General features: G+C 37.0%; 2 protein-coding genes across 3 annotated transcripts; one reads left to right on the forward strand and one right to left on the reverse strand.

The window, feature by feature from the left end:
- Positions 1 to 573: 573 nt before the first annotated feature.
- LOC125663945 (matrix metalloproteinase-19-like) lies at positions 574 to 12,650 on the forward strand. Its single transcript, XM_048896397.2, has 11 exons — positions 574 to 856; positions 1,015 to 1,100; positions 5,249 to 5,400; positions 5,608 to 5,683; positions 6,958 to 7,100; positions 8,057 to 8,311; positions 9,133 to 9,297; positions 9,431 to 9,598; positions 10,628 to 10,767; positions 10,864 to 11,012; positions 11,367 to 12,650. Exons 1-11 carry the CDS (start codon positions 773 to 775, stop codon positions 11,461 to 11,463), a joined length of 1,515 nt encoding a protein of 504 aa, XP_048752354.1. The 5' UTR covers positions 574 to 772; the 3' UTR covers positions 11,464 to 12,650.
- LOC125663947 (cytochrome P450 1A1-like) lies at positions 12,126 to 21,583 on the reverse strand. Of its 2 annotated transcripts, XM_048896399.2 has the most exons (6): positions 20,976 to 21,583; positions 18,809 to 19,018; positions 18,098 to 18,221; positions 16,533 to 16,795; positions 13,177 to 13,304; positions 12,126 to 12,390 (listed from the first exon to the last, which is right to left on the reverse strand). In XM_048896399.2, exons 1-6 carry the CDS (start codon positions 21,522 to 21,524, stop codon positions 12,171 to 12,173), a joined length of 1,494 nt encoding a protein of 497 aa, XP_048752356.1. In that variant the 5' UTR covers positions 21,525 to 21,583; the 3' UTR covers positions 12,126 to 12,170. The 2 variants fall into 2 exon arrangements, with proteins under 2 accessions (XP_048752356.1, XP_056020711.1); XM_056164736.1 differs by lacking the exon at positions 18,809 to 19,018 and having other exon boundaries at positions 20,976 to 21,557.
- Positions 21,584 to 21,779: the final 196 nt, after the last annotated feature.

Here is a 21,779-nt window from a genome sequence, read left to right on the forward strand (position 1 = left end):
TAATAACGCTTAATCTTCACATTTAATAACGCTTAATCTTCACATTAAATAACGCTTAATCTTCACATTTAATAACGCTTAATCTTCACATTTAATAACGCTTAATCTTCACATTAAATAACGCTTAATCTTCACATTAAATAACGCTTAATCTTCACATTAAATAACGCTTAATCTTCACATTAAATAACGCTTAATCTTCACATTAAATAACGCTTAATCTTCACATTTAATAACGCTTAATCTTCACATTTAATAACGCTTAATCTTCACATTTAGCCGAAACTTATTGAACTCGGGGCCCTTTTTGAGGTATGGGATATAAATGACATGATTAATGATATTCATTTCTAAAGGATTCGTTTCATTACAAGTATATTTGAGGCAATACGTGTGTAAATCAAGTTTTAATATGATAATTTCAATTTAACAATTAACTGGACTTTAGTTTGTTTACATAAAGAAAAACACATATGACATTCCTAATGAAGGAAAAGCATTCAATCCCTTTTTCTTAAATATTTGTTAGTGATGCATGAGTCAAGAGTGTGATCCCCCCCAAACCGACATCGTTTCCTGTTGAGACTTGGGGCTTTTCCCTCATTGAATCAAGTTGCTCTGTATCTTGGTAGTCTACGATGAGACCTGATGGAACAGCACTGGACATAAAGAGATTCGGAAGTTGAGTGATATAATAACGTCACAATGAATTGAAGTGCTCTCTCAGTTCTGTATATAAGTAAGAATTTCTGTTCTAGCGGTTGTTCACATCATGTCGCTACGGAGGATTTTGGGCCTTGTGGCCATTCTAGTCTTATCTACTGTCACGGGCGAAAAGAGCACGGAGGAAATTGAGGTGAGGGATTTCGATGCGAGATTTTATCCCTAATCATGTCTCATTAATTTACGTACATCTCTCTCTCTCTCTCTCTCTCTCTCTCTCTATATATATATATATATACTGTATATATATATATAATGGAAAAAGACTAATAAAAGTTTATTTGTGTTTAGAGATACCTATGTAAATATGGATACTTGATTGAGAACTGCAACAACGAGAGGTTGGCCAGTCCTGAGAATAGAGTTTATGCAATCAAGTAAGGAATATAAAAGTGCTAAGGAGATCAAGAAGGCATGCATTTCTTTCTTTAGTACCTACATGACATGCCTCATTGTGCTTTGTCAATTACGTCTTGTTTTGTTTGGAGTTAGATGATAGTATACTATCTATCTATCTACATGTATCTATCTATCTATCTACATGTATCTATATATCTATCTATCTACATGTATCTATCTATCTACATGTATCTATCTATCTATCTATCTACATGTATCTATCTATCTACATGTATCTATCTATCTATCTATCTACATGTATCTATCTATCTATCTATCTATCTACATGTATCTATATATCTATCTATCTATCTACATGTATCTATCTATCTATCTATCTACATGTATCTATATATCTATCTATCTATCTACATGTATCTATCTATCTATCTATCTATCTATCTACATGTATCTATCTATCTATCTATCTTATAGTTATTCAAAGGAGGTATATTTTACACGCTCTACCATTCTAAGCACGATTGGTCTATCTATCTATTTATCTATCTATCTTTGTTATTCAACGAAGGTATACTTTACATTCTAAGTACGAAGTATCTACTCTCGTGTTGAGTCATTAACCGTACTGGAGCCTGCTTCACGATGAGTAATCACATAGTTGTTCAAGTGAGTCACGGTGAAGAACTACGTGATATGATTCTTTAACCGGAAGTTGCTACTATCAACTAGTTAAAGGACACATCTCGTGTTTTCAAAGTATACAGAATTATATGCATTTTGTCTTCCTTATGCTTATAGAAATTAATTGTAATAGTTCGTTCGCTGAAGTATTGCGATAATTAGCCACAATACGGACTTAAATCTAAGCCCCGATTTCAAAAAGCCTAGTTAATTAGATAGGTAGTCACGTGGTACAGTGACGTCATATGCGACCTTCGTCGATCAACTTGTTGTAAAAGTAGTGTTAGATATTTTTAAAAACTCGGGTTTTAGGGGCTTAATTTATTTACCATGGATAACATTTATTTCGATGTTGACAAATTTCCCGAGTCTTATATCTTTTAGCCACCAGTGCGAGAAAAGCGAGTATGAAATCTGCATAAATTTGCGAGTAAATAATATTTACATGTATACATGGGATCACTGTCCAAACACAATTTGGTAATGCCATTTCTGTAAACAACTGTAATTAGCGTTTTTGCTTTTCTAAAATAAACAGTGCAATAATTATTAAATTTATTTTTGGAGAAGTTAGATAGGCCTAAATTATGATACGATTATGTATCATTGACAACTAGGCCTACTGTCACGGGTGCATTTCGGGAAAAAAAAATAATAATGATCAAACTTATTGTGAAAATCACAATACTTTTAAATTATTTTATTAAAGCAATTTTATTAGGCCTAATAATTATTTTTTGTTATCAACACGTTGTTACTTACGAAGTGGGAGCGCGGCGTGCTGTTGTTGTAAACACGTACGCTTTTCTTAAAAAAAAAAAAAATGAAAGCATTAATTATAATTCAATTCAAAAGTCGGGAAATATTATATTTTTTTTATTAATAATTGAAAGTTCAATTATCTTTAAATTTCCTTTTTAAAACTACCAGTTGGTAGACACTGCTAACAAAGTTCTGCCTATGTTGTTACAAGGTGAAGGTCAGTTGGTGCGAGTGTGTATTGAATTCGAGAGCAGAACGGAAAGCATATGCCGTAGGCCTATATGGAACAGTGCGTAGCTTCGATAGAACAATTTTCTTGCAGTTTATCTACGTCTTTGTCCAAGTGCTTGTTTGGAAAAGTACAGGGACAAATTCTACTGGGAGTTTTTATGGCAAAGTCGTTGTGCCGACAAAAAATATTCACGGCTTGTCCCTCATACCTTCCTTCGAAAATTGAAAAAAACACAGTCCAAATCCTCTCTACTGACAGCAAGTACACGCTTAAACGGCACAAAACACTCTAATGCAGTGTTATTTACAAGCTGTTAATGTGATAATTGTTTGTTTGTCAATTAAATCTAATCTGTTTATGAAATGGCTATCAACTGTTTTCAAATCTTCTCGCTCGAGGTCGCATATGACGTCACAGATAATGGCGCGTAAAATATCGAAGAAAATATGCATATCGCAAGATTTGAATTTCATCGCTTTCAAATTCGAAAACTACGCAAACTGTTTCATTTAAAACACATGTAAAGTAGTTTTAGGCATGAAATGAATTAATTTTGCTGAAAAAATTAAAAAGTTTAAAAACATGAGATGTGTCCTTTAAGCCTCGATGTCCTCGTGCATACTCTCATCGTCGGATACCCACGGCTGATCTCGTCTTCTACTCATCACGATGATGAGTAGAAGACGAGATCAGCCGTGGGTATCAGACGATGGCATACTCTCAGCAAAGATATACTCTACCATGATATCCCATGCTTTGTGGTTGGATATGATTATTATCCAACGAGTTGCGTGTTTTTTTATCCACGAGCCTTGGCGAGGGAATAGAAAACATACAACGAGTTGGATAATAATCATATTCAACCACAAACCATGGGATATTCTTTTTATCACATATTTATCCCAACATACCATTGAATTCGCATTTCCAAAACATTCTGTTTTGTTTACCTCAACCCGAACTATATTCGTAACGTTAACATTACGCCGCTACAAATAGTTCGTTGGGAAATATAAACTTATAAAAATAAATATTGACTGTCACAATGTTAAATTCATGAAATATAATTTGTTTTAATGAGAGAGACATTTACATTTTAGAACGTTTTACTTTGAAATTGTGTGATTATCCATGAATGTGTCAGTCATCCGAATATGTGCCATAGATGACGCGCGGTCTTTTTTTTTTTTTTTGGATGAATTTGGATGTGTGAATGTTGACGATGAATTTTCCACCATGTATATCGTCATTTAGAGAATGTGTATGTTTCCTGTGACGTGGAGGGTCATGGAGCTTTCATTGTTAGATGTGCTTGTGTTTCTTACATCGGCATCAGAGTTTGTGTGTGTGTGTCTGTGTATGTGTGTGCAGTTGAATGTGACGTACCCCGGGTTCATTCAGCGCATGGAGTTAGAAAGTTGATATGGATCCACTAGATTAAAGGGTAAATATGTGATGAAAGGTCTGGGTGTGTTTACTTCCTAATGTGAACGAGAGAGAGAGAGAGAGAGAGAGAGAGAGAGAGAGAGAGAGAGAGAGAGAAAGCGCGCGCGAGAGAGAGAGAAAGCGCGCGCGAGAGAGAACAGTCAGCCGTGAATATATATATATATACATACGTGAATAGAGAACAGAGAGCGGGTTCGGAATACACCAACATTGAATTGTTTTATCAACCGTGTGGTCAGGTGTTTAACCTGAATGAAAACAATGAATTATTTAAACAAAAAACTCAACTATATGCAACAGTAAATAACAAAGAAATACACGAGGATAAGTACATTTTGTACATATATATTATTTCTCCCCTACATCCTTATCTTCTAATGAAAATGTAATGTAACGCGTTCATTTCGGAAAAAAATGTCATGGAGGCCTAGTTGAGTTCGACTCTGATATAAAAAAAGAAAAATGGAATAAAACCGTGCACACATACAATAAATCAGAAACATGGGTATACAAAGGGATGTCATTGAGTATCACATCCTTATTTTTTTTTTAATGAAAAGGTAGATTAAAACCACCATTGAGGAAAACTGTCGAGACCGGGACCGGCTTTTAGCATTGTTTTTATTTGTCGGTCCCACTGGTCCCGGAGTTTTCACATCACGAAAGAAGAAAATAATATGATCAATCAACTATCTGAATGCAGGCATGAGATTTAATATCTAAATTAACGAGAAATGGGGCTCAAATATTCTGATATATTCTGTTTTTATGAAATAAAAAATCTGGGACCGGGACCGAAGACTGGGTTTTAGTCACGGGACCAAGACCGGGACCGAGACCGGGTTTTAGTCAGTACCATCTAGAGTATCTAGATGCAGCAAATCAGATCGGTTTACTCCAAATGTTAATGTGTCCGACTGGAAGTGCAGTTCCATGAGAATCCAAATCACTCATTCGATTAAAAATGGATTAATTAAACTATACGGTAGAAGCACGAGATGTGTTATAGCAACCTTTATCATAGATTGTTTTTCTTTCTTTCAGATGGTGGCAGATGTTTAGTAACATTGAGGTGACCGGAGTTATCGGACCTGCCGACGAAGAAGTAATGAACAGGAGGCGCTGCGCTTGTGAAGATGTCATGCAGAAGGATGAGGTCATGAACCCTGATCTCCAACCCCAACAATTTAATTTAGGTCAGCTTCTCAAATGTCTTCATAAGATTAAAAGAAATAATGTTAGAAACACATTCACGTTTTGAAAATCCCTCTGTAAAATATATGAGTGCGAATACAATTATATAGGATACAATATGACGTATATGTTCTGTATTTGACACTGTCATAGTTTTAAAAAAAATAGACCACCAGACCATTTAATCTTTATTTTCATTTTCCATTTAGGTCCAAAATGGAGGAAAACAACACTCTCGTGGAAAATTACTAAATATTCCAGGAAACTGAGCCGTCCAAAAACTCTGTAAGTTTTACCATGATGAACTCGGACTAAAATAGACACGTTCAAGTATGTAGAAGTTGATCAAAGTTCTCAAAGAAAATATTATATTATATAACTGGTTTCCTGTGTCTAGAATCGTATGTGTATGTGAAGATTGCATGTACATGTACATTCAGTTCAATTTATCAATACAATTTAGTTTGCCAATACAACCTATCATTGGGTCAAATGCTGTTTGACTTGTTCCATACCGAATGTTAGGCCGTTCTTGGCACACTGATTTTGACTACGGATAACTCCGTTTACCATAACAATCTAGTTTGGCAATACAGCCTATCATTGGGTCAATTGCTGTCTGACGTGTTTCATACAGATTGTTAGGCCGTACTTGGTACATCGATTTTGACTACTGATAAATCCGTTTACCTAATCAAGATATAGGGCCACGGTGGGTGTGACCGGTCGACAAGGGATGCTTACTCCTCCTAGGCGCCTGATCCCACCTCTGGTATATCCAGGGGTCCGTGCTTGCCCAATTCTCTATTTTGTATTCCTTATAGGAGTCATGAGATTGGTCACTGTTCGTTTTCTTCTCTTTTCATTCATGCTTTCATAAATTTTTAAATACGAATATTCAAATATTTTTAGCTCACCACTGATCGAAATTTGCAAGGGACGTTTAAGTTTTTTGCCTTTTCAACATTTGATTAAGAAGTATTCAAAGGCACTTGGCAGCGATCTCGTGTTGGAGAATAAACATATGTTAGAAATGCATACATGTAACAAAATTTTGTGGCAAGTTCACAGTCCCATGAGGTGTCATTAGGAATGCAAAATTTACATTACAGTGCATTGTATGTAGGAAACTATCTTTTATAAATGTTGTTCATTATTACTAAGAAGCCTACAGCTTGCCAAATTAATATGAAATCATCGAAGAAAAAAAGCACAACTTTCAGTTCGATCTAAAGTTTTAGAAGTAATTGATAAACATGGATCTTTTGTTTATTGTCATACATTTCATAAGTTCTATGCTTTAAATGTCTCTGTTTTAATCATGCACAATTAGATTCAGAATACACGCCATCAGATGGGTTTCTTACAGAGTTTTATGCCCACCGTGTTGGGCCCGCGGGTCTACTTCAGTAACTAATCAGTTGATTTGATATAAGTATATTTTCCTTGGAAGCTCTGAGACAAGAAGAGTGCTGAGACACTGGTCCGATGTGACACCTCTCCGATTTATTGCAGTAACTAATCAGTTGATTTTGAAATAAGTATATTTTTGTTGGAAGCTCTGAGACGAGGAGAGCGCTGAGACACTGGTCCGATGTGACACCTCTCCGATTTACTGAATCGTCAGGCGACACCGACATTAATATCTCATTCGAGACCCGTGTCCATGGTGATGGGAACGCAAATGCCTTTGATGGTCGAGGTATGTAAGCTTTCACATTCTTTATGAAGGACTATGTATACGTGTCTGATGTTGCCCCCCCCCCCCCCTCCCCAAAATGACTTGTACAAAGTTAACTTTATATTGATATTACTCGTAGAAAAATGCTGCTAATGATTCTAACGTACGGCAACATAAGTAATAAACATTTCACGGAATTTTATTTTATTAATGAAAAACTGCACGTTTTATATAATTTCTCTTTCTGCAAACAGGGGCCTCCGTGGCCGAGTGGTTAGAGCATCGCGCTCAAAATCACACGGCCTCTCCGTAAGTGAGAAAGTTTCCCAGTTTACTTTCGGAAGGTCGGTGGTCTCTTCCCAGATACATTGTATCTGGGTTCTCTCTTCCACCAATAAAAACTGGGCGCCACCAGATAACTGAAAAATTGTTGAGTGTGGCGGAAAACATCAATCAATCAATCAATCTTTCTGCAAACATGCTATTAAATTAGATAGTTCAAACATACCATAATGAATTATGTTCCATTGCAATCACAGCGGTGACTAGGGCCAGATTAGGCAATCACAGCGGTGACTAGGGCCAGATTAGGCAATCACAGCGGTGACTAGGGCCAGATTAGGCAATCACTGCGGTGTCTAGGACCATATTAGGCAGTCACTGCGGTGACTAGGGCCAGATTAGGCAATCACAGCGGTGACTAAGGCCAGATTAGGCAATCATTGCGGTGACTAGGGCCAGATTAGGCAATCACTGCGGTGACTAGGGCCAGATTAGGCAATCACTGCGGTGTCTAGGACCAGATTAGGCAATCACTGCGGTGACTAGGGCCAGATTAGGCAATCACTGCGGTGTCTAGGACCATATTAGGCAATCACTGCGGTGACTAGGCCAGATTAGGCCCTTATCATTATAGCCCTGTGCTGAAGTTTACGATATCATCACGTTGAAAATGTTGAACTCTATTTCTTTTTCAGGCCGTGTTCTTGCGCATGCGTTTTTCCCCTCAAATGGTCGCGTTCACTTTGATGAGGAAGAAGACTGGGGCTTTGGGGATGAAGTGGGAGACACAAAGACGGACTTTTTCACTGTGGCAGTGCACGAGTTCGGCCACACTTTGGGTCTCTTTCATTCCGACATTCAGGGAGCCCTCATGTTTCCATACTATGCGGGATACAACGCCACCTTTAAGCTGCACACAGACGACATACGGGGGATTCAGAGTTTGTACGGTATGTAGTACGGGAAACACAATGTATTTGAGTATCCGGTTCCTTGAGGGCAAGCCTATTTTATAAGGCGAAGAATTTCATTTTATATAATGAATATTCATGATTCCATTCGGAACACACCGGTCGCTGTAGTTCAGTGGTAGAGCGTTCGCTTCGTAACTGGGAGGTCGTGAGTTCGAGTCCTGCTCGTGCCATGGCAGATTGTTCATTCGCTAAACGCTCGACATTTGGAAATGAGAATCACGGGTTTTTCGGATGTTATTAAAAACGAAGGTCCCGTGTCGCAGCAGGCGTTGGCATGTTAAAGACCCTCGCTGCTACGACCCTGATCACTAAGCATAAGTCTTAATGTGTGGTACATGTACTTCAAGTGAAAAATTCTAACGGGACGTAAAACAACCAACCAACAAACCATTCAGAACTTTCCATAAGATAAAAAAGATGCTAAGAGTTCTGAATAGGTGTGTATTAGTCCATCGAACTGACCACCTTTTTGCACGGAATCCGTTATTTCACGTTGATGAATAGGGAATCAGCAAAATATGTCGAATTCCATTTATATATAATATATAGTGAAAATCAGTATAGGTATAACACTATCAGTTAATCATATCTGTTTGATTGGATCATTCATGGAAATGTATCAGAATTGTGCATGGGATTGGCTTTTTATAACTCTTTAGTGCACCAAGTCCCCTGTGTGTACGAAACAGATCCCTATTTTAATAAACGAATGTTAGAAATGACGTCATCATTGGAATATGCTATGTACTTTATTTGAGTACCTAAAACAATTCACTAATTCTAATGCAATTTTTTAGGACCCGGACCTGGAAGGGAGACCACCACTCCCAGACCTCTGACTACATTCCGACCAACTACTCGGGCCCCCCAGCCCCGCATCACCCCAGCCCCCACGCCTAGACCTACCCAAACTCCCACCTTACCAACAAACTGTAGCATCAGAATACAAGCTGCCGTCAGGGGTGAGTGTTTTTCTTATTCAGAATAACGGTTACATGATGTATACAGTGTGGTAGGGTTTGTTAATTCATTTTTTCTAATGTCAAAGTTAAAAAGATATTTGTTTTCTGACATAAAAACTGCTTTATTTGGCAGATTTCGATGGCACGCTGTTAGTGTTTCTGCGAAGGAACTATGTGATGCGTATAACAGAGCGGGGCTTCTTAGATCGTTTTCGGGTCAATAATCTCTTCCGGCGAGCTCCCTGGAATATGGAGGCAGCATACAGCATCCCCAGTTTAGGCCGCACCTTCTTCATGAGAGGTAATTCTAACATTTTTCTCTCATTAAGAAACTAAGACATTGAATTCAGAGACGCCACTTCAAACTCACTACGTCCTTTTCATAAGCCTTTATTCTACCATGCTTTTAAATGGAACGGATTTTACCGAACGAAGCTCGGACGGGCTGAATACCTTTCCCGAAGACAGACTCTAAAGATAAACCCTCTGTGAAAGAAAAAAATCGGCAATAGAACAGAGATGATCTCTACCTACGTTCACGGAAAATTTTGTGAGCTATAAGGGGGCCGCCATTTTGTTCAACTATCTGATTATTGTGAGCACTGTCCACGTTTTAATTCGTATGAAGCCACAAAAGGAGTTCCGAGTAATCGATTCATTAGTCGCTTCAACGATTATTCGAGCATTACCTTAGAATTAATATGATTGCCAAAATACAAGACCCTGATGGGCAATTTGTAATCAAAACACTCACTTTGTTCATAATAATTCATTTCTAAAATTATTATCGTAAAAGTTTTCAGCAAATCATTCTTTAGAAAACAGTGATACGGTTAAATAGAAGGACCACCTCATGAGTTTCTATGAATAAAAAATATAAAACTGCGGTACTTCATCGAACAACCCATAGATACACTAAATAGTTTGGATATGACCACAAACAGTTTGGATCAGCAGACAACATGGTGTAATGTCATCACAAATCACCGTTTACGTTACCTGCGTTACTAGTATTTATATTCCCCGCATTAGATGAAGTCGTGTTGCATAATGTAAAGCAATCTCAACTGCAACATCACATGCTTTAATTAGCACCCCTTCAATTCCCAGTGGGCCTATATCCAATTTCATATGAAAAATCTTTTGTATTTGGATGTTACTGGGCGTTTAGCCCCAGAGATATTTCATAAATAATTTCAAAATGATGGAATGGTTTTTATTTCTAATTTACCGTACTTAATTTACGATTATGATTAACACTTGGGACAGTCAATATCCATTTCATGCTTCACTCCGTTCAACGGTCACACCGTTATACATATCATTGTAGGTCAAAGAATTTGGCAGTTTGACCGCATGAGGAACCGTATGGGTACGATATTGGTTCAGGGAGGCCCCCGGACCATGCCAGAAAGGCCGAGGGCCGTGATTGCCACATCTGGATCGGGAAATGACGTAGAAGTGTTTGGCGTACGTATTTGTCAGTATGGTAATATATTTTTATGAATGAGCATATTTAAACAGTGCAAGAGGAAAATATTTACAATTCTAACTCTTACTTGACAGAGTGGAATTATGTGGAGAATGAGGATGAATGGTGAGGTCAAGGTCGGATCACATCGCTACATCCGAAGTCAGTATAGAGGAATTCCGAATGAAATAGACGCTGCCGTTCGGTGGGACTCTAGAACAATCTATTTCTTTAAAGATGATAAGTAAGTGTAGAAATATGTATGAAGTATCAAACAATTGTAAACCATTTTCTCTCCTCCCAATGTGTGAGCTATAGGTAGTGCATGAAATCAATAAAACTTCAGTCCGTATTGATATTCAAATTCTAATAATTATACAAATATGTAATTCCCAAAGATCATGACAATTGATCAATTTTTTTCAGAATGTTACCAACAAGATTGTAACAGTGTTGTTTTCGATGTAACAAAACAATTTCACAGAACAGTACTACAGCAAATTATAAATTCATTGTAAAAGTGCAAAATATTTGTTGCAACAGACCCGACAAAATATTCAAGAAACATTCATGTCTGACATCTTTTTATTTGTTGCAGATTTTACCGATATGACACACAGCGACGGTACGTAGCCATGGAAGGAGACTTTGGCCCCGCCTTTTTGAAGGGGAATTGTGGGAACGCGCCCAAGTAAAGCCAGCAAATTTCACCACAGCGAATCCTTATGCATCATGTGTACGAACTCAGTGTGGTGTTTTATAGTTAAGAGTTTTTCTAGCGTTCACTTTTTCAAAAGAGATTTTTGTGAATGGATTGCACGAAATTGTTTAGATTTACGATTTATGTCTGAAATCAGTGCAGTTTTCAGCATGTGCTGCATCGTTGATGCATAGAATAACAAAGTCGCCAAATGATAATGTGATATTATGTGATATTGCTTAGAGAGAGAGAGAGAGAGAGAGAGAGAGAGAGAGAGAGATGATAAAACCTGTAGTATAGTGAGGACAATTTTTAATCCTTTGACCTGCGTTGTGATGACGGAAATATACAAATGGGACAAAAATTTTATTTGTACAATTACGTTGCTTTAAATATGCATTGTAATCTACAGAATGTGAAAGGATTAGAAACAAGGTATTGAATTAGTGGGGACAAGTGATATTTTCCTACTGATATTCCCATTTTCACAATATGAAGGAAAGTATTGAGTAAACTTTTACAATAATGTGTGTATTGTGAGGTGTCCTCACTAAACACTACACGTTTCATGGCTAGAGGCTATAGAGAGAAAGATGGAGAGAAAGGTCTTGTATACAACAGTACATGTATTGTGATCCAATATAAAAAGATCAAGGCCTTCTTGCAGAGCTTTATTCCATTTGTAGTATTTTGTACTCATGTTCAATATCTATTATTTCTCTTCACAAATCGGACTTTGAATGGTTTTGTTTGTAAAACAACTCCTGGATCCAAATCCCGGGGTAGGAGATCTGGTAGTGGTTCATCCTTGGGCTCCAAAATAGTAAAATGTTGCAGGAGGGTCGATACGAACAGAAAAATCCTGGACATGGCGAAGACGTCACCTACACAACCTCGTTTTCCTACTCCGAAGGCAAGCATCCTGCACCAAGAAGAAAAAAACCAGCAAAGAAATATGAAGAGAAATTCGGTATTATAATGAGGCTCCGAATTTTCTCAAAATGTATTGCTTTGTTTTGCAAGATATTTATTTTATTTTAAATCAAGGTATCAGGGGATAGTTTCGCACAGCTTTCTTAAAAATAGAAATACCCCATATTTTAAGCGATATCACATGTGTAAAATAATTTTAGGATACATGTCAAGTGTAGCCGAGTGCTTAATGAAAAAATTGATACGCAACATGTTGGTGTCAGCTTGATTCCTTAGCATATAGATGGTGCAAATACGGAAGTAGTACACGTGGTCAGTTGCTGAAGAAATTCAGACGAAAACTTACACGGTCCAACACAAGGTTGTAGTTCAGTGGGAAGGTGGATGGTCCCAGATGAAAGACAGATTATGAAGAAGGGAAGACAGAGTTCTTGATTGTGCACAGTTGTATAATCCTCTCGCACCGTACTCTGATGGGTGTTACGAATTTAGCCCAAATGAGAGAGAAAATCAAAGCGAGAAAAGGGAAAATTGCTCAGAGCATGTTTTGTGCACCATGCTGTATGTATGGAGTGCATGCAATTTAGGATAATAATTTAACTACACCAATATGAAATGCAAGTATTAACATAAAATGGAAGTATGATTTTTCGTTAGTCTCAAAATCTGACTTTGATGTATACCCCCTACCCACATGTTTGGAGTATAAAAAAATTGTTCCCTGCCACTCGCATGAGTGATATAAACTAAGCGATGCTACACTAGTTTTACTAGCCTTTTTCTGATCGTATTTGTTGATGGTAACAAACTGCCATCTGCATGTAAAAATCTCTCCGGTTTAAATACAAAAGGGATGTCCCACTCCTTAGCATTATGATGCATCGTCCACAGATTCACGATAATCTGGAAATATTTCAACATCATTAAAGTTGAGTAGTCCGAATTTCGGCAAATTTTGTCCATCTTGTAAAAACACTGTTCATTATCGCACATACTAGCTGCAGAACTGTAGCTCTCTGAAAAAAATATTTTGACGGAACAGAGAGCTACAGTTCCACCCCTAATAAAAACCTTCGATTTACGGCGCACAAAAAGCTGCGCACGGTTGAGACCTGCTATCGTTGTATTTTTGTGTTGCTGTCTCATAAATTTAATATAAAAAAATTCTTAAAGCTGTATGACCCGATATTCATGTATTATTTTTGTACATAATTACTTTAAAGCAGATTAATTACTTTATAAAGTTATTAACTTTTCCTTAATTACATGCTTGAAAACATCTGCATGTAAAAGAAAACAGTGCGAATATTATTTAGAAAGTAAATATAGTGGCTACATATAAATCATCCCATAATAGACGTCTATAAATAGACCCACGCGCGTCAGGGGAATCCCAACATGATGTATTAACTCATACGCAACTGTCTAGTTTTAAGGCTGAAAGAGCGTAAAACAACGAATTATTAAGAGGTATTTGATATTTTTATTTCTATTAAACTTATGGTACGATACTATTATAACAAAATACACAGCTTTACACAGATATGACCACCGATGATTTGAAAGTTTGAACTGGTCACGTGACTGTCACTTGAAATGGCAGAGTGACGCGGTTATTTGTAAACATCGATTTAAAATCAAATTATTCGGGTTAAAACAGGTGAAATAATTTATGATATGTCGTACAATCTCATAACTACATACGTGCGATGATTTAATAGCGTTTTTATGAGATGGAAAAAAATATTGTAATTCGGACCATACAGCTTTAACATATTTTCCTACGAGAGTTGTGTCCAAACATACCTTCAAATATTCATTAAAGCCCCATACGACCCGAAAACTCCCAGCTTCAAATGAATTCGTGTGTTGACATAGTCATGTTAGGTAACCGGGTCAATTCGAACCCCGGTTCATTTCCATACTTGCACAATAACGTCTAGATGTGAACTAATATCCCCTCAAATATTTTAAATAATATATCATTCCAGTTCCTTTAAATAATAATTATTCAAATAGCTAAACTCACGGCAATGCGGCTTTCATTAGTCTGGCCCGGTCTCCATCCTTTTCACACGAGTGTTAAGGACTTTTGTAGCATTATCATTAATCAAGAGTTTATTTTACCTTTAGAAAAACTTTATTTTTTTTCTATAAATTATTCGTGTTGATAATAAATGAAGAGCGAACATATAACTTATAACAAATTTTATGAATGTACATGTATACCAACAACAGGGTTCGAATTGACCCGGCTACCTAACATGGCTACGTCAACAAACGAAATCATTTGAAGCTGGGAGTTCTCGGGTCGTATGGGGCTTTAATGAATATTTGAAGGTATGTTTGGACACAACTCTCGTAGGAAAATATGTTAAGAATTTTTTGATATTAAATTTATGAGACAGCAACACAAGAATACAAAGATATCAGGTCTCAACCGTGCGCAGCTTTTTGTGCGCCGTAAATCGAAGGTTTTTATTAGGGGTGGAACTGTAGTTCTCTGTTCCGTCAAAATATTTTTTCAGAGAGCTACAGTTCTGCAGCTACGTACATGTGTACATGTATTTATGAGACAGTACGACACATCATACATTTATTAAATAAAAGGTGAAGATAACGAACAGTGATCAATCTCATAACTCCTATACGCAATACAGAATAGATAGTTGGGCAAACGCGGACCCGTGGATATACCAGAGGTGGGATCAGGTGCTTAAGAGGAGTAAGCATCCCCTGTCGACCGGTCACACTCGCCATGAGCCCTACATCCTGATCAGGTAAACGGAGTTATCCGTAGTCAAAATCAGTGTGCCAAGAACGGCCTAACAATCGGTATGAAACACGTCAGACAGCATTTGACCCAATGATAGGTTGTATTGACGAACTAGATCGTTATAACGACCATAGAATTTGAGAAATGCTGACTTCAATCGAGACTCTTGAAACCCCTGTGCCATCAACTTGTTTGTCAGTAGCCTGCCTCGATTTAAAAACTGACCATACGCAGAACAAGCTCTTGCGTATCGAACCAGTTGAGAGATATAAACACCATATGCAGGTGATAATGGAATATTGCTACATAAGTATGGGAAGTTGACGATGGAGAAGCTGAAATCATCCCGTTTGTATTCAGGTGTTGAAAACAATTCTTCAAAACCATGCTTCAGTTTTAGACACATTTAATATCCCAGTCAGTTGGTCGAATGAATATGAGTTACCATACCTATACTGGATTCCTAAACTACATAAAAACTCTTACAAAGATACATTGCTGGATCCAGTAAGTGCCCCTATCTTTGCTCCTCACGAAAATATTAACATCTGTGAAGGAGAAACTTCAAACTTACTGTGCGACTACATATGCCAGAAGTGATGTTAATCAAATGTGGATTCTAAAAAGTTCTATAGAACTTTTAGTAAACTTTAAATCGAAAAACTTTTTCCCAAATCAATAACATCAAAACCTATGACATTTCAACACTTTACACGACCATTCCTGACGATAAATTAAAGACTAGACTTTTTGACATCGAAGACAGTTGCTTCTTCAACAAAAATGAAAAACGGAAGTATTCAAATCTAGTGATCAGTCAGTCAAAAAATTACTTTGTTAATCACCACTCAGATTCCTCGCACAAGTACTCTGAAGTTGAAATAAAAAATATGCTAGAGTTCCTCATTGACAATATCGTCGTGGTCTTTGGTGATCAGGTCTTCCAACAGTCTGTTGGAATTCCCATGGGCACGAATTGTGCTCTCATTGGATCAAATGCTGTCTGAATTGTTTCATACCGATTGTTAGGTCGTTCTTGGCACACTGATTTTGACTACGGATAACTCCGTTTACCTGATCAGGATATAGAGCTCACGGCGGGTGTGACTGGTCGACAGGGATGCTTACTCCTCCTAGGCAGCTGATCCCACCTCTGGTGTTTCCAGGGGTCCGCGTTTGCCCAACTATCTATTTTGTGATGCTTATAGGAGTTATGAGATTGATCACTGTTCGTTATCTTCACCTTTTATGTAGTACATATGTATGTATCGTCACACTGGTGCACAGTAAATGTGTGCTTTATACATCGAATAGATTTTATCAATTGAATAATCAAAATATACGAACTGACTTACAGTTGTGTTCCGCTCTACTGGAATCCCATCAATGTGTGTAGGTTTAGACGTATTATGGGTTACAATGGGCAAATGTGATATATAACGTAGCGTTTCTAGGATAACTGCTGTCACTAGAGGGCAGTGCTGTCTGTCAGCCAAAACTGGTTCTCTGTCCACACCTATGACATTGTCGATTTCACTCTGTATGGACTTCTGAATATCCGGTCTTTTGGCCAGAATATGAATGAGAGACAGTAATGTTCCCTTTGTGCTTAGATGCCCTATCAATAGAATCAAACAAATAAAGTTTTTAAAAGAGGTTTGAAACTGATTTGTTTAGCCCTTTTCTTCTTTTGGAAGTATGTTTCTAATTTCTACATTGAAAGAAATTTATTTAACCTTAAGCTTTCTATACCTATTTATTCGCATTAAGGGTTAAGTCACAATATAAGTAACACAAATCAATCATTGCATTAATTATATTAATGTACTAGCATATTTTCTAACAATACAGATTTATGTGAAAAAGTTTAATATTTGTAAATTATATAGATCAAATTATTGGCACTGAAACTGAAGTTTTAAACAAAAATTTGGCTTGATATGCAAAAGTTTTAAGAATTGGCGTTCAGTGTGGAAAATGCATGTATATCAACCAAATTCATGAATTTACAACGAATGAATTATAGTTCCAAATCTCTAATATTTGTACTATAGGCATTCAAATTGAAATTCACGTCTAGAAATCTAAACATTGACAATCCTGAAACTGGACTGCAAAATATGGTTTTACATATACTTATAATCAATAGAGGCGTAACGATAGCTTGAAAAAAATGTAATAATATATTCTTTCATGGTTGAGAAACATTTGATGAAAACAATCTGACACCCTCTGAATGATAAAACCCCACCCTCCAGCGTGAGAGAACATAGCAATGGCCAACATTACTTGGCAACGGGTGGTATTATATGTACCAAAGTACAAAAAAAAAAAAAAAATGTTGACTGCGCGTAATTAATGTGCGTTCGATTCATCATCAAAACATAGGACGCTTTGTGTGAAGTTTGCCATCTCATTCAGTATAGTGTGATAACTATACAAACACGTGTAACAAAGGAAGTCGTCACTATCAACTTCGGTTTCATCTCAGTCGGCAATGGGTTTTTTGGATTGACAATTGCCAAACTTACTTGCATGCAATATTTACACAATGTCACATTCCACACCAAAATCGTATAAGGAAATTTCAAGTAATTAATTTATGTCCCCATCACATGCAGATTTACATATTCATTATATCAAAAACGCGCTTATTTTCTAATTGAGATATTTTACGTAGTCAGCTGATTACATTTGTTTGTGCACATGGATTTACAAATTACGCCGACATCTCTCATGATGCTATTCTTAACGAATCAGATTGTTTCAGTATTTTTTAATTTAGCTTTTAGCAACTTTTCAAGACACTCAAGGACAAGAATAACATAAAAATTGAGAGTATTTCACTATATGGGTAACACATATAAGCCACCATTCTCTATGGTACATGTAGGTAATCTATAATTTAAGGAGCACCTGCCTCCCGTTATGATATCATGGATCATTGTCCAGTGGTTGTCCGCGGTAAACCACCGCTCCCCTGCGGCGTCCCTCTCAGTGGTGGCGTCCTTCAGAGCCCGGTACACACCCACAGGTTCACCACACTGGAAAGGTTCAAAATAAAACGAAAAATTCCAAAGAGTTTCAATTGAACCCTTGTCGCAAACTACGGACAAAATGTGCGATCCTCTCCTCGATAGTTCATGAATTGATTAATCATAGACGTGCAAACAAAGTATACGTCAACTGTCACACGTCTATGACAATTTTAGTTTAAATCTAAATGGTACATTGTGCAACTTCCGTATTCGAACACAACGTGACGCGTTTAGATTGTAAACGAAATAATTTATTGCAAGAACAAATGAAGATAACGAACAGCTCATAAATCTTATAAATAATATAAGATTAAAAGTGGTCATCCTAAAGTAAATTTTAATAAGCAGCTTGAGATTGCTTTTAAAAAATGCCAACACCTGCGCGCGCGCGTGTGTGAATTTAGCCAGTCATTACAGAGAAGTATATAACGAATAAGATATTATATAGTAAAATTATTAACTGACGACCGCGGTCCAATATCGGATTGCTCGGGCTGATATGACGTGATATTGATTTTAACATGTAACATTCTTTATACATTCAAACATACACCTAATTCCAACTGATCAGGGAAATTGAAAACTGTAAATACCGATAGCCGATCTAGAATTTCCATCATATCTGATTTCATTTTAATGAAATCCTTAATTTTTCTGGAAGTCGGTAGAGGCAAGAACCGAAGAACGGGGAACGTGCTGTATACAATGTCCGGACCGAGATTGGCGATTTCATTGACCACTGGCTGCATCTTCCCCAACAGACATTGAAGTTCCCCGTGTCGACCATAACTTCTCCCCACTAGCTGGAAAAAAAATCGCAATCAAATTTGCAACAACAAAAATCGGTATTAGTCTTTGTTGCATTTAAAAAAAGCAATGAACAAGTAAAAACTGTTGAAAATAGTCATGATAATCAACAAGAGGCCCATGGGCCATATCGTTCACCTGAGTTACATGAACCATGGTCCTGCTGTTGATCAACTTTGTGATTTTTAAAAGATTATTTTTCAATCTTTATTTTTATGAAAACTTTTGACTCCATATCGTGGCCCAAACCTTCTCAAGGTCACAATATCAAAGATCATAGTATGTACACAAACACCTGTAATGAAAGGTCTTGCCATAAGAAATATGTATACAAAATATAAAAACTCTACTTTATATGGTTCAACAGATACTATATAGGTTAGGTTTTCTTAAAAGTAGGTCAAAGTCCAAGGTTAAAAACCTTGGTGCCAGAAAAGGGTCTTGTCACAAGGAATGCACATGTAAAATTGTGAAATATGACAGTCCTATCACTCACCATTGAAAAGTGATGAGCAAGGTTATAGTCTCGGTCACAGGGGCTAAGCCCGTTTTGGGCCCGAACTCTCACAGAGTTCGGGCCCAAAACGGGCTTAGCCCCTGTGGTCTCGGTCAATCGCAGGGGCATAGAAAGCTTGGATCCATGTACACAACTTGGAAACATCTGTATTTCGATATGATTTAGTGTGGCCCTGCCACTCTTGAGAAGAATTTGTTATAAAACTTTGATCTCCTACTGTGACCCCATCCTGTCCTTGGGGCTCCTGATATGAACAAACTTGAATTTGAGCTACCTGTAGATCTCTTATTTATATTATTATTATAATATATTATATTAATATGACTATAATTATGTCCCTACTGATGTTGAGATGAAGAATTTTAAAGATGCTTCCAATAAATTTTTACGTAAAACCTTATTGTGGTACCAATCTATGATTAAAAGAAGAATTTGCACTACCTGGGAATACTTGCATATCAATATGACTAATCATGGTCATGTTGTTCTTGAGAAAATGATTTTAAAAGAATTTCCGATCTATCCGCGTGTAAAACTTTGATTCCTTATTGCCGCCCCACCCTACCCCCAGGGGCAATGATTTGAACAAACTTGAATCCACACCATGTTATGAAGCTTTCATGCAAATTTTATCTTTTCTGGCCCAGTGGTTCTTGAGTAGAATATTTTCAAATGATTCTATCCCATTTTTGCCTTTTCTTGATTATCTCCTCGTTGGAGGGAGCGTGGTCCTTCATCTGAATCAACTTGAATTCCATTTAGCCAATTATGATTCACACCAAGTTTGATTAAAATTGGCCCAGTGGGTTTTAAGATTTGTTAAAAATGCAACAAAATTTTCACCAATTCTTGATTTTCTCCACTTCATTTTGCAAAACTTTTCTGCAAAGTTCACTTTGCGACCTTCATTTCCCTTTTAACAAACCAAAGAAAGACACTTTATTATTTATATTTTTCTATATTTTTAAATAGAGAAACTTTCAAGTATGTAAGATATAGATATTATTGACCTGTAAGTTATTCAATCGTAACAACTGAAAATCACCAGACCTTGACTTGTTTCCATATTTGGTGATGATTTCCATAATTGAAAAACCTTGAATCATCTTTACCCAAGCAAGTTTGGTTGTAATTAGCCACGTGGTTCTGGGGGAAGTCGAAACTCTTACAAATTTACGGACTGTCAGACAGACCCAGACAAAAAGTTATCAGAAAAGCTCACTAAACTTTTCGATGGAAAAGCCCGGTGTATTCTTGGAAAAAAGGTATACCCCTTTAATACCCCTTTATCTGTATACGTTAAGGTAACATGTTCCATAAAAAGCAAGGTCATCTCGGCTTAAATCAGGTACAGGTATACAACTCACATACAGAAAACATGTTTTGAAACTGCACTGAGAAAATATTAATGGCTGTAAAGTTTGTACGGGTCTTACCAAAACTTCGATTGTGTTTAAGATGAACTCCTCTACAATGTTGCTTGGATCGATTGTCCCGTTCTGAAGCAATCGAATTTCCTCTGTCAAAGAATGTAAGTTATATCTGATTTGTCTTTCTACGTCCACAAGACCTTCCCCATAAGCATGCAACAATTTGTACATCAGCTTCCTGCGTCTTGCCCATTTATGGTCTGAAGATGCAAACACAACGTCACTGTTTTTGTAAATGTAGTTTCCAAAAAACGTTTCTGGACGATCTGCTGTGATAGTTGAATTGGGCTCCTTTAGGAAAAGTTCTCGAAGTACAACAGAAGAGTTGATGACGAGGAACTTTTTTCCCAGGCACGAAAATTGGAAAATATCACCGTACAGTTTACTCCATTCGTATAACTTTAAATGAAGACTGGCAAGATCTAAACCCCAAATCACGCCAATAACAGGTGTGCCCTTCGGACCGGGAAACTGTTTCTTTAGTCGACATTTTTTCGAAATTAAAATTGTCAAGAATGAAATTACAAAAATTAAAACAACATACCACACAGCCATTCTGTTACCAATATATCTACTGGAATTTTTCCTTCGTGCGTGCGCATGTGTGCACTATATATTTAGTGACCTGCTTTGCTGCTTAATGTTTATGTTATGTCAATGATAACAGATCCTGAAATACATTATCGCTAATGGTAATATCAAAGTAATGGTAGTTTAAAGGCATTGCCTGAGAGAGAGAGAGAGAGAGAGAGAGAGAGAGAGAGAGTATAATGTACTTGAAATAAATTCAGTTTCTCCTTCTTCCTGTGT

This window comes from Ostrea edulis, chromosome 1, assembly GCF_947568905.1.
Source record: "Ostrea edulis chromosome 1, xbOstEdul1.1, whole genome shotgun sequence".
In the NCBI taxonomy this organism is placed as follows: domain Eukaryota; kingdom Metazoa; phylum Mollusca; class Bivalvia; order Ostreida; family Ostreidae; genus Ostrea; species Ostrea edulis.